Source organism: Daphnia magna, linkage group LG7 (genome assembly GCF_020631705.1).
Source record: "Daphnia magna isolate NIES linkage group LG7, ASM2063170v1.1, whole genome shotgun sequence".
NCBI lineage: Eukaryota > Metazoa > Arthropoda > Branchiopoda > Diplostraca > Daphniidae > Daphnia > Daphnia magna.
The window spans coordinates 10,304,466-10,318,224 of NC_059188.1; the positions used below are offsets into that span (position 1 = coordinate 10,304,466).

The 13,759-nt window shown below is 40.5% G+C and overlaps 2 protein-coding genes across 2 annotated transcripts; both read right to left on the reverse strand.

Annotated features, from left to right (window-relative positions):
- Positions 1 to 391: 391 nt before the first annotated feature.
- On the reverse strand, positions 392 to 2,523 carry LOC116926902. The gene is made up of 4 exons (XM_032933822.2): positions 2,306 to 2,523; positions 1,989 to 2,063; positions 1,582 to 1,930; positions 392 to 1,498 (listed from the first exon to the last, which is right to left on the reverse strand). The coding sequence occupies exons 1-4, from the start codon at positions 2,311 to 2,313 to the stop codon at positions 485 to 487; spliced, it is 1,446 nt and encodes a 481-aa protein (XP_032789713.2). The 5' UTR covers positions 2,314 to 2,523; the 3' UTR covers positions 392 to 484.
- Positions 2,524 to 2,851: 328 nt separating this feature from the next.
- Positions 2,852 to 4,539, reverse strand: LOC116926904. Its single transcript, XM_032933825.2, has 2 exons — positions 3,771 to 4,539; positions 2,852 to 3,706 (listed from the first exon to the last, which is right to left on the reverse strand). Exons 1-2 carry the CDS (start codon positions 4,114 to 4,116, stop codon positions 2,955 to 2,957), a joined length of 1,098 nt encoding a protein of 365 aa, XP_032789716.2. The 5' UTR covers positions 4,117 to 4,539; the 3' UTR covers positions 2,852 to 2,954.
- Positions 4,540 to 13,759: the final 9,220 nt, after the last annotated feature.

Here is a 13,759-nt window from a genome sequence, read left to right on the forward strand (position 1 = left end):
TTCAAACTAAAGTTGAACACCAAGAATGAGATTAAAGGATAACGCTGAAGACCATCTCAATTCCCATGAGAAATGCTTTACGTCGAGGCTGCGTTTTGGTACGCGATAAAACAGAGCGTCAAATCAAAATCAGACCCATAAAGCGAAAACGACCGATGCTCGAAGTGATGGGAACGACCAAAAATGTCTTTTCCCACGGCTTGCTCGATCGATGACCGTTCATCTTACCGAAGCACGATGGCTTGTATGTAAGGAACATTTTGCAATCTTCCAGCTTAGTGTAACTCTGCAAGATTAGCTAAGCCGAAACTTAACACCATTCAGCATATCTTCGATCCTTCTAAAAAACAAGGAACAAGAACGAACAAATGAAGGTATAAGCCTGGTACAGTTGGTTATATTCTTCTATGTATTTCCCATTTCCATTAAACGTAAAATTAAAGACATGAAAGCTTTGATCCATGCGTCATTTTGACTCTTGAACTCAATGGACTGTGCAACCCATCATACGTCGAAAAGCCAAGACGGAGAGTTCTGGATAGTTCTTGGCTAATTCCTCCAAATCTTTTAGAAGATAAATTTCTTTGCCATTACGGGCCATGTAGGTGAGCGTGACTTCTTTTAACTCTTCAATTGAGTGAAGATGTGACCAGACCAATAAACCGACCACATTATCCATCCTAAGGCAGGACAGCAGAAAAGTGACACACTCTTTCTTCAGGTCTTGGATATCGTATTTGTCGGCTAACACGAACAACGATTGAGCGATCGCATCAGTTAACGGCGTCGAAGTCCTTCCCGAGTAGATGTAGTGAAGAAGCTGCTTGAAAATATCTGGTTCGCAATCTTCAATCTTAACTTCGCCAGTGGTTGTCTCTTCCATGTCGTTTTTAAACATTGCGGCAAATACTGGACTCCTAGCCATCAATATATATCGGTGGCCCCCAATGTGCTCATCGTCTTTGAGCAAGAATTGCACGTCGCAGTACGTCTGTTTGACGTACAAGTCAGTGATTTGCTTAAGAGCTTGTTTTTCTCTCATATTGGACGTTTCAAACTGTACCCATACTGAACAGGCCAGCGATTTCCAATTGGTAGGACCGGCATTGAAACTAGTAAAACGGGCAAAGCTCCCATCAAAATCATCCGACACCCAGGAATGATCCAAACTCGCTAACGTAAGATTGTGATATTTCTTTTCGGTTCCACTGAGGTTCGCCCAAACAGCCGATGGTAACTGAATATCATCTTTTTCGTCAAAGTCACCCGTTACTTTGTCGGTGTCCAGCCAGGATTTCGTTCTGACTTCCTTCAGGGCTAATGAACCCACGATGTTGCACGAAGACGTGGTGAACGATGCTTTCAAAATGTATGCCTGCTGGTTTACTGTGAATTCAGCAACATATTTGACCGTCTCGTTTTTGGTTTCAGGTTGTCCAGAGGTATTGGTGGAAAATCCCAATGGAGTATGTACTAATGACGTCTCGGAGCTTTTCGCCTGCGATAAGTGTTGGAAAACGACAGTGATAAATGAATAATAATCATTCGCTATAAAATAAAATAAAAAAATGTTAACAATACTTCAGCTTCTTCATCAAGAGTGGAAGTTTGCTGTTGTTGAGGCGCCTTGCTTTCTGGAGACCCAAAACTAAATAATGTCGATGGTACGCTGGCCGTAAAATTGAAAGCCGCCGGCTTTAATACTAGTCCCGTAGCAGTACTCTTCGTGTTACCATTGAAGCTCTTTGTCCCGAAAAGAGGCGAAGGCTGGGTTCGATCTTGTTCAGGCACTTTGATCGACAAGCCGGAGAACGGATTAGCTAGGAAGTTGGCATTCTTGTTTCCGGCAACTGAGTCGTTCGGTTTGTCCCATTGACAATGAACGCAAAACAGTCCTGGTCGTACCTGGTCAATGCTGATTTCAACTGGCCTGTATATACGTGATGTACGTTTATCAACAGTTAATTTAATAAACTTTAATCATTTACTTTTTATCATTCTTCCCGTGTGTGGAAGATGAAACGAAAGCGATTCCAGTCTTGTCCGATTTAAAAGGACTTCTGCTGTGAAAAAAAAAAAATTAAAACTACAGAATCGATATTTAAGTACCCCTGTCACACGAATGGGCTTCCAAAAAAACATGCAAACAAAATACTGGCTAGGACTTGCAGATAAATCGACGTAATGATGTTGCGGCAACGTTAAATTCCCCACACATTAAGATTAAAATGGTTACTATGACAACGACCCTTTTTTCCCAGAGATAAAGGTTTTCTGTTTCGTAAAACAATAAGGTTTACTTTACCTTTTCATGTTTGTCACACTTCAATATTCCTAAACTGCTCGCGAATACTTCGACTTTTACCTCTGCGTCGGTTGTATGACGTAAGTTGTGCGGCGGCCGTAATCGTCCTGCAGACGACAAAATCGGTCAGTCTCTAGTCAAACGTGAAGGTAAAGCAAGACTGTGAGAGCAATTGCAGTGAACTGATGCAAATAGATAGTTGGCTAGGAATGACGATATCTGCTTCTAACTACTATATAGTAACACAAAAGTAGGAGGAGTCAACGTTTAAAGAAAAGGATAGGTGAGATAATCAAAATTTTCCTTTTTTCTTTATCTTCAGAATGAATTTTCACAGAAACTTCCAGGAAAACGACCTTGACGGTGAGGGAACACGTGACATATCCTAGAATCCTGATACATTCAGAATATAGGAAGAGAATAAAAAAAAAAAAAAAGGTGGACACGTAACCAAAATGAATCAAATCAGCATGCGAAAGATCGGTTTACGGAGAGTAATGCTAAACCCGGTCTTGTTACGAATTGATTTTGTACACATCATCGATATGTTCATAAAAAACATATATTATCCAGATACAATCGAAAACAACCTATTCGACGGCCAAAATACAAAACGGCACACAATTTTCCCAGTAAATCTATACAAATATCAACAGAGGCACAAGGACGGGTTGTTCATCAACGTGCGTTTATTGGCGATGAGATTACAGAGTTCTGGACACACTTTGTTCATTTCTTCCAGATCGGATTGAGCGGCGCACGTTTCTTCGTCACACTCGGCCACGAATGTCAAAGCAGCTTCTGTTAATCGAGTCACAGAATGATAATGAGCCCACACGAGAATATCGAATGCGTTGTCAACAGTCAGTCGCGATCTCATCAACGCTTGGCATTCGTCTTTCAGGTCCTGGACGTCGTATTTATCAGCGGCCAACAGCAACGGCTGGGCCATTTCATCGGCTAGAAGTTGCAGATCAGGTGCTTTACCTGCGTACATGTAATGCAGCAGTTGTTTGAAAACGGGTGGCTCAATATCCGAAATAACTACGCGTCGCGTATTAGACTCTTGCATGTCATTGTGGAACATGGCGGAGAAAACGGAACTTCGAGCTGAAAGTACAGCGACGTGGGCTCCTATCGTCTCTGATCCGAGCTCAAATTGGACATCACAATAGCTCTGATTATTGAAGGCATCGCTGAAATGTCTCAATGCCGTCCTTTCTCCTCGACTGGTCGTCTGGAAGTCCATCCACAAACGAAACGTCAATCCACATCCCGCCCATGGCCTCCCGGTCATTACCCTGTAAGGTAATGAGCGTTGGCCCAGTGAAGTGTTGAACTGGAAATCGTTCGTTCTCCAAACACCAGGTGCTAATTCAGGTAAAATTTGATTCTGCCCGCCTGAAAAAAGAATCAGGGGGAAAGGTAAATGAATTTCTTAAAGTTTTTGTTCGTTATGTCTTACCTCCGTAACTGATCCAGACGGATTGCGGCAAATCTCTTCTTTTCTCTTCTCGTGCAGAAAGTGTGGCATCGGTGTCCAACTCATCTTCTCCGATGCTGAATAATTTAGCCGTTTCGGGCTGACTAGATTTCTGAACAGATTCTCGTGACGCTTCCACAATAACGGTGTACTTCTTCTCGATCCAGGTGGCCGTGATGCTGTACGAGTTGGGCCGACGGCCACGTAGTTTGAACGCGTTCGCGTAACAACGGAAATCGCGAACGCTCTCTGCCATCCGCCATCGGCAACAGTAGAGTCCCGGCCGCACTTGTTCAACTATCACCGGCTGCGAGACTTGCGATCCCATTTGAATGGTGGCGATAATTGTCCAAGTGGAATTTCGACTTCAATTGATTTTGCTTAGGTGGTTTCTTCGATTCGTAACGTGGCGACATGAAGGCGCGATTCGAACTGATACGTTTCCACTGTGTTGGAGCGGATCTACTGCAACACTGCGTCTATCGAACGCTCGAGACGGTCGATGATAAACTAAGAATGGCAGGACGCTATGGCAACGTTATACTATTTTTCCTCCTGTTTTCGGTGATTGCTGCGAAAACGCAAATTTATTAATGCCAACGATCGTACTTCAAACGTTGATTATAACGTTGCAACTATGAAACTGTTGGCTATAGAACACTGTCAAAAACGACATCACAACTCGAGTTTGTGGGAAATCGACCGCTGTCCGAATAACGTTAGACCGGACGCTCCCAACCCCCTAAGCAGTCAGCACTGCTATGGTTTCCATGCCAGTCTCTCTCTCTTTTCTATTGTAACGACGGTTGACGCATGTCTTGAAAAAACTGTCTGGGGCTTCCGAATATTTTTGTTGTGCCTTATTGTAATAATAATAATAAAAAAAAAAAAAAACTCTTTCCGGATGAAATATGCCAAGGGCGTCAAGAGTAAATCGATAGACAATGAGGAAGTTAGTGAAGCATGCCGTCTTGTGATGAAGACAGTGCGTCCGCTATGTCAGGAATCAAATGAGCTTTGATCAATGGATAAGAATCGTGCTGAGTGGACGGCGAGTTTTTTTTTTATTCTTTTCAATGGCAAGGTTAAAAAAGGGCGAACGCTCACGTAACGACAAATTGTCACGTTTCTTACGAAACGCGCTTAGTGTGTACATTTTCTTTTTGCAGGGCGTGGGCAGAAAAGAATTTCATTCGTAAGCGTTTCGAACCAACGTTAACGTTTCTTTGTGTAAATACGTATAGACCGACAATTGAATTCAAAGCGACATTGGATTTCGTTTTGTTGAATCTCACGTTTAAAATAAAAATTGTGTGTGGAATGGACACCACCAGAGAGAAAAAAATACCATTAATTAAGACAATATTGCAATGAAGATGCGTGGAAGCGAGAGTCCATGGACAAAAGCTCTAATGCCATCAATATTAAAACCTTTTTTTACGGATTATAAAAAGCACTTAAAAGATCGGTTAAGTGATGAATACGTTAAATTATCAAGATCAAAGGATAGCCCACTGATATCATTAGATAAAATGTATGATAATTCATTCATGAGTATACGAAAACATAGAGGTGACCCAGCATTTCAAGCATTAAATGACGCTTATGACGAGATGGAAGACGTAAAAAAATGGTGGAACTCACAATCAACCAAACATCCAGAAATTCGGGCACTTGCATTTAAAACATTCCACGAATTTGAAAATTTGGATCACGTAGAAAGATGGGGACACGGAATGGTTATGTTTCAATATATACCAGATTCGGATACTATAATCATGAATTATAATTCTCCAGATGGAAAAATTTACCCTATTAATTTTGTGCGAGATGGTAGAGTACCTACAATTTTATGGTCATGGAGTCAGAATCCCTCAGCATTAATTGACTCACCTTATTCAAAACAAAAAATACCTTATGCTATACATAAATGGCATGAATCTAAAGATGTAAAAATAAAAGGTGTCAATTGGGAACCAATTTATGCAACATGGTCTACATTGCAAGATCCATCTAGACAGTTTGCTGAATCACCTGGACATCGTAAAATTTATGAAACTTATCAAACCATGGAAGAAGCAGAAGCAGCGGCTAAAGAATTAACTAAAAAATCCCAATTAAAGGAAGGCCAAGGGGAAAAGAGAGGTAGAGAGGATGATATTGAAGAAGACGGTGAAAATAAACAACCAAAATTAGAAATACCACGAACAGAACAGGAACAAGTTATTCGGCCTGCAAGTCCCGACACAGCTAGACGTGTTGGTGAAGAAGCTCTAGCTGGCGCAAGAGATACTCCTAGATCAAGTGATGCATAGTAAATAACTTGTTTAGATAAAATTTTGATACAAAGACCGGGCAAGATTTAGTGCGGGATTTGTATTTATTCAAGTTTACAATTTCAATTGGGCACGGAGCAGCACTTACCGGTAATTAAAGACAAGGACGCTTTGGGACAAGACGTTTTGGGACATGTGGAGAGGAAGTTGTATACTGAGAAATGCGCTGAATGAAGAAGAAAATCCCATGGAGATTGATCCGCTTCTCACCGCTTTTTGTTGATTTGACTTGCTAACACACACGATTCTTGTTCTGCTACTTTGCGGCCAGCTCACGTATTGTCACTGTTCTGCTTTTTGCTGATAGTACAGGATTTTTAAAATTGCTGATAACAATTCAGCCAAAGAGTGGCTGAATTGATCATTTTAATAAATAGCAGGATTGTACCATCGTAAAAGCTATCCGTTATCTAAAAATAGTTAAAAAGAGTTGACGTGGAATTTAATGTAAATGCACAAACCAATTCAGGCCGGGGAAAACTAGATAGACGTTGATTTATTCCGCGTCCTTGCGGGAATAAAAAAAGGTTACGCGAACTTCTAATGACATGCTAATAGTATCCTCCAGAACTGTCACGATGTTGGCCCGGATCATATTGCTGTACTATATGACCCACATCGTGACATCAGCTGATAGCTATTACCTCTCTATTCAGTCTTGCATTAGAATGGAGGGCCAATCACATTCCAACGCTTGACGTTTCGAGTGGTAATTGCTTACAGACTCTCGGTTACAAGCAATCCCGTCATCGGGAGGGTGCCATACCCAGTCATTAGAAGTGCCGCTACTATTAGATGGCGCACGCAACTCTTATATACCGTGAATTTGGTACCGAAACACCGTTTGCAACGCCGTGATGCAGTTTCCACGTGAAATTTATTTTCAAATAAATTTTGATTTAAAAAATGACCCGATATTATAAATGAACATTACGGGGAATTCAATAACGGATATAGTGGATTATTAATGTACCAATAAAAATGTTATGACATTTAAGAAAAACACGAAAAATTGTCTGGACATGTTCTGGTATATGCAGTTATGCAAGCATATGCATACCGTTAACTGGCATACCACTATTATTTTAAAAAAATGCTTGTGTGTCGTGTTGTTTACCTTCAACCCAAAAGGCACTAATAATGCCACTATGTAGTACACACACGGCTATCCTTGTCTCTTTGCACGATGATTAAACGCAATGATCACGACATAGGTGGCACGCAAATCGGGGATGAGCGGGAATCGAACAAGGTCTGACGATTTGAAAGTTTGATAGATTCAAATTTACAATTATTATTGTTATGTTTACCCCTCCATTTCCAGCGTCTCCGTCAAACGATCTTCCCATTCAACACAGCAAGACGTATTTAATTTAACCAACAAACACGCCGCATGTTTCTTCCTCTAACATGAAATTGCCTAGAACTTTTGGTCTTCCGCCTCTGGATTTCAATAAGATCCTCATCTATAGAAGTATTTTGGTACTTCAATTTTAGCCGGATGAATAAAAAGCAAAATAATTATTCAGATTTTGCGAAGAGATCGTAACAAATAGTTCATCGAGTCCTGGTATATAAATATGAAAGCTGAAGTGCCAATTTCCAGTCGCAGCTTAACACTTTCGAGGCCGGGTGTAAAACCAGAAAGGGAAATGAGTTCATATACCATTGCGGGAATAAACGCTCGCAAAGATTGTCGGTCAAAATATTTAATGTCATTCACATTTCCCGTTAACGACATCAAATGAAAGCCAAAGCACACTACTATTAAATTTGTCGAGTACATATAGGTCCCTTTGATTCATTCAGCAGGCAGAGGCAGAGGTAGAGCGTGCCTCACTGTCACGGTGAATCATTTCCAGGAAACGCCTAACTTGCACGCGCGTGCAGAGCACCAAAGATGCTCATTCAGTCCCGAAAGGTCGCCTGGATTTTGTCGTCTCTTTGGAAACCGAAAACTCTGAATAGTTCTACGTGACTTGGAAAGATGTCACTAGGAACATCAATATCAGCGGGAAATCCAAACTGCCAAGTGGCCATTCTGTCAATAGAAAAATTCCCGATTCTCAGACGAGTGTAAATAGTGAGTTCCAAATGAGGAAAGATTCTTACACGTTGTGCCGAACAAAGTAAGCAACAAGTAAAAACGCAGATTCCATGGCACGTTCCGTCACACATGTCAAGTCATACGATGGACGACGGGACTGGAGTTTGATTGATATCATGTATCGTCACAGGCACTGTCCATTTCTTTCAGACGTGTCCTCGACTATGAAAACATTTTGAAAGGTTTGTATCTTTGCTATCAGCTGACAATAAACATCTTTTAAAACCTAATTTTAACGCAAGTCTCCTGAAATTTGTCATCAATGTCACGATGACCGGCTGCTTGCAGATCGTGTCGGAATCATACCCTTGCCTAATTACCGACAGCACACCAACTTGCATCACGTATATCCTTGACGTGACAGTTGAGATTTGAATCTGGTCTAATCCTTGATAACACTTACGTTTTTGCCCCTATTGGCTGGTATACGCGGCTATAGTTGTCAGCATTGATGGACTGATAATGATGTTTCTTTCACAGTGCGCCAGACGTCATCTTCGGATTCGTGCAGCTGAAAATCGCCTCGAATATAACAACAGTGAATGACATGTAAGTTTCAACAAGTTTGTGTACGTTTGACGCTGTTACGATTTCAAACAAATGTCGAGTTATACACGAATCACCTTTGACTGGACGCCATGCAATACGGTTTAATCCGGCCTTAAATTGAGTTTTGCTTTAGACCCTACGCAAAATTTCAAATTGCCGGATCCATCTTACTGGGTATACGTCCATGAAATATCTCACGGGAGTTCCCTTGGATTTCGGTATCAGTAAGCCGAATGGGTGTCGAAGGTATTCGATTTCTACGTCATCACACTGATAATGCGCGATAATCCCGTGATCCCGTGAGCTCAGTAACAGGGCACGTTATTTAAACGAGGATCCATATTTCACAGCAAAAAACCAGTGTCTCCATAATCGGCTTGCATCAACTGGGCGAGCGAGAGCTCAGTGTCAAAAGGTGGTTCTTGGACATCGGGATTTGCCCGATGGAATAGAGAAAAACCATGCAGCTTTAGGCTACCATTTTTTGTGTGCACCGATTCCACAATCCTTTATTAATGAGCCAGAAGTCGTATCGGTATATAGCGTAAACTGTTACAGTTGCTTTGACTATATTATATTGAACCAAGTTCTTGCTGAATTAATCCGTTCCTTGAATATTCAATATAACGATGGCAGGTCTAATTGCTATCCAGGTCATGGTGAGGATTTAAATGAAGGAAGAGCATGAAGGAAGGAGACGGTACGGACTGTCGCAATTTTTTGGAAGGGTTTTTTCTGTTTATTGGAACGTTTTCCCTTCCGTAATTTTCCACGGCTTGTGCATCTATAAAAAATGCACAAGTCGAAAGGTTTTCCGGGGCGGAGAGGAAATATACTGTTGCACTCCTACGCGAGTTTTCACGAGCAGTTTCACTCCGGCAAATTGAACGAAAACCCCTTAAATTATTTTATTAGGCTTTCTTCCAAACTTTTGAGAACTAATAATAAGATTATTTGAACTCGACTAATTAAAAATGTTAGTATACTTTCGGTGGATTCAAATAAGTATAGTTTTTGTCAATAAGCAAAGCGGATGAAGTCTACAGGGATCAGCGTGTGATGGATGTAAAGATTATTAAGGTTAGGACCTTTTACGATGGGGTCCATTGCATTTGCCTGTCACGATCAATCTGCTCTTAGATCTAACTTCTACCGAGTGTTTTTTACTCTCGCTGACGCATTTTTTATGGCGCAGGTGCAACCTAAAGATCGCAACGTTTAGGCCAAGTGCTATATAGTCGAATCAACATTTAAAATCGGGAGAAAAAAGCTTCAATTGGTCTTGCATTGTTAAAGTCCATAGTACTACGTGCTCGCTGATAAAGTCACCAACATTTATTATTAAATTAACTTTACGAAAATACATGATTAAGGGCTTATCGTAGAAATAGTTGTTAAATATGTATGTGTATACGTGAACTTTTGCTTCCCCTCCTGCGTACCATATAGCTCTCTCTACATGTTAGAGCTCCTTTTTGTGGAACTAGTTGGAAAACGCGATTTAAATTCACTGCCGATATTATTCAAATGATCCTAGTCTTTGTAGGCCTATAAAAAGTAAACCTTTCCTATAAATATCCACGTGAAGCCTATACCATTACGATTGCAGAAAGAAAGAAAACAAATTAAAATCAAAATCGAATACAAAGAAGGATTCTTCAGATATAAGATAAGACTTCACGCAATCCCAATGGATTTTAATTCGTTTAATTTCAAGTTGGGATTTTTTTCCTGCTGTTCGCCATTCACCTTTGCTGATGGGGATTAACAACTGCACCAAGTTAAAGCTGACAAACCTTTTCATCAGCATGCGCTATAATCGCGCCATAACATTTGCATTTTCATAGCTGCATACATAAAGATCATAATGAATGTCCCATCAATCGTGATCGTGACTACATTACACGGGTGCAACTTGTGGGGAACGAATCAGTACACATTTAAATGCAAATAGCAGAGATTTGGAAGAGAAAGAGCTTTCAACGATAATTATTTCGCATCTACGCATAACTGTGTAATTAAAAGCAAATAACATCGATTCAATATTTGCATTGATTGTTCAGTGATTTGGGAATAAGAGGCCAATTGTGATGCAGTGTCACGCCAACTGATTCCGAACGCACTCTGTATAAATCACGCAAAGAGGGCAGATCTGCCCAGGCATGACAACAAACCTAATAAAACAGGCCTCGACATGTCTGGCAGTGAAAAGTTTGACGAATTCAAAATCTGGGGACTGATATTTGTTTTCTGGAATATTGTGAGAGTTCCAGCGTAAAAACAGGTATAGATAACGCAAGCGAACGATCAATTAGACTATTGTCCTTTTTATTTCTTTCTTTTTCTTTGTTCTCATTTAAATAATTTAAAAAGAATAAGGCAGCGTTTTTCCATCAAGAAAGAAGTTTTGCAATGAACTTGAGAATGAAGACTCTAATTAAGTGGAATGCTCAGCCTTTTGAAATTGGAAGCTCATTAGACTGGCCTAACAAGTTGTCGTCGGTATGGTCCATCGTTCAACTTTCATGACCGTTGCGGCACACAGCGCATCTATTTCAATTTGAGCATAGACGCTCATTTTTTTGTTACATCTATCGCTACAGGCCTGGCTTTTTTAAGTATACAGTACTTCTTTTCTGTGTGATCAGGTAGATGTATCAGTTTGGAACCCATTTCGATCTATCCCGAATACCATATATATAGTGCCTTCGAAGCTTAAGAGAATGAAAACCTTTTCACTTTGTACAGAATTACTTCGTGTTAAATTACCATCCTGAAATCCGTAAGAGTTACTCAAATATAGAGCGCAAATCCAGGTCTTACCGTTTGGAAATGTGTCATTGTATCGAAGAAGAACAAAGAGTCGTTGATGAACTATTCAGCAATAACGATGACTCTGCCAGGCAATCATTGGATCGTTAAAATTAAACTGAAGTTAATGACCCCCCCAAAAAAAATATGTTAGGGATGAAAGAAATTAAGATTCAATGAAAAAGGCATCCGCAATGGATGTTAGCCAAGACTCATCTTTTGTCGCGGAGTGATTATTTCTTTTGAATGGCGAATAGCACCGTCATGTCGCCTGCACAGTTTCGCGTGGCCTTCAGCAATCAAATCAAAGCGGAGAAAAAGAAAAAAAATGGCCGGAACTCATCATCGTATTACAATGAAATAGAACATGACGTAAAACTTTCTATATAGTATAGACTATATGTGGAGAATGATCTCGTAAATCTTTTTTTCTATGCCATATCGATCGCATTTTTATCGCTGATTGGACTGCAATGCAATTAAACACTGCGGAATCCAATACATCAAAGCGAGAGAAACCAACAAGGACAGGATTTTTCTATTGGCAATATTCCGATTTGCGAAATAATGCCAACAACGTCCGTCATGTATACGGGCGGTTGTCGGCCTAAGCCATCACTTGAGCTGGCAACGGGGCATTCTTTCAAGATTTCTTTCCTGTTACATATCCCCTATAATTACGACGTTTTTTACAGTTCGATAAACCGTAGGCGGCGATTCTTATTTTACTTGTTCAGCTAAGAAACGCAATGAAACTTTAATTCCTTTTGTACATCACCACATTCCATTTCAGCCAGTGAAGTGCTTTTAGATGCAATCGAATTAAATGGGATGCACGTCTAAAGGTATCAAGAAAAGTAGCATCTTTCAAATTTACATTCGCAAACGTTTGAGATTGCTTTTATATAAAGCATATAGTCTATAGCTAATTGATCGAATCAAACCTTTTTGATCGATCAAGGCAACAAAATTAGATGCAAAATCGAATAGGCCAATATTTCGTTCTATAGTTCGTCGCGTTTTTACTTAAACAAGGCTTCTCTCTCTTGACATTGGCAACGAGTGTGTGTACAGAAACTTTGGCGGAGTGAAAGAGATCGATCGCACATCTTCCCCACTATATACGTCTGCATACAACGATGAGCCGGGAATGAAACGTTGCTTGCGCTGCGCGGTCAGTCAAATATATAAACTATCGATCTCGTCCTATTCGGCTATGCACAGGGATGCTAACGTGCATCGAAGGAAGTGGGAGTATAAAAAAAAAAAAAAACTTTTTGTGCCCGCATGTGTTAAAAAGCATCGACGTGTGGAACAAACACAGGGCAAAATGAGCTGGATACAGAAAGATATACACCACGTGTATAGTGGCAGCGAAAATGTTTGTCTTGGTACGCGATTGTTGGGGCGTATAAACAAGCCAACTTGTCTTAGCGCATATGAGGGCGCACTTTTGATTTATGAAGTGCGACTCCAATCCGCCACGCTTCAACTGTAGCGAACCAAACATTTTAAATGGAAGAACCAAGACCAAAAAAAAAAAATGTGTGCTCTCTTGATTTCACGCTTGTCCTAACAATCTTTAATAAGCCATTAATAACTTTGAGAGATTTCTAAAACGAATGTGAGCTTAAATCCTTTTTATTAATTTCTCTTTTCTGTTTATTCAAATGACACATACCATTGTAGGCCTATATACCAAGTATATAGACACTCTGTTTACATCTCCGATAACCTTTATTTAGCCGTGATCACGTCTACTCAAGATTCATCGTGTTCCAGCATATTCGCACTGCCAAATCCGGTGGGAGCTAGGATTTGTGACGTCCCAATACAATTTTCCTACTATGGTTAAGACTGTAGACATATACTCGTCGTGCATCGCACACAGAGAACGTGGGATGTAACATTGCAAAGCCGACTGGGATCATCATTATTTCCATTTTAACGTTTTCAATGCAAATTTAAACCAAACGAAGCACTGGCATATTGTCTGGCCCACGTATCTATATATACACAACCTACTGCTACTCTGCGAAATGTAGAAGATCATTGCAATTTTCTTGGCTGCATGGCTACGGAAACATATAGTCTGGCTGAACACAATAGAACAGGCGATGTTAAAGATATGGCGAAAGTCACGAGTCAGCGTCGCCTATTGTTGACGT

What these genes read in the sequence shown, in the direction of transcription:
- LOC116926904 (XM_032933825.2), bottom strand. Translation starts at nt 4,116, where the DNA reads ATGGGATCGCAAGTCTCGCAGCCGGTGATAGTTGAACAAGTGCGGCCG. An exon ending in CGTCTGGATCAGTTACGGAG is followed by an intron (nt 3,707 to 3,770) that starts GTAAGACATAAC and finishes TTCTTTTTTCAG; the next exon opens with GCGGGCAGAATCAAATTTTA.
- LOC116926902 (XM_032933822.2), bottom strand. An exon ending in CACGGGAAGAATGATAAAAA is followed by an intron (nt 1,931 to 1,988) that starts GTAAATGATTAA and finishes ACGTATATACAG; the next exon opens with GCCAGTTGAAATCAGCATTG. An exon ending in CTCTTGATGAAGAAGCTGAA is followed by an intron (nt 1,499 to 1,581) that starts GTATTGTTAACA and finishes CACTTATCGCAG; the next exon opens with GCGAAAAGCTCCGAGACGTC.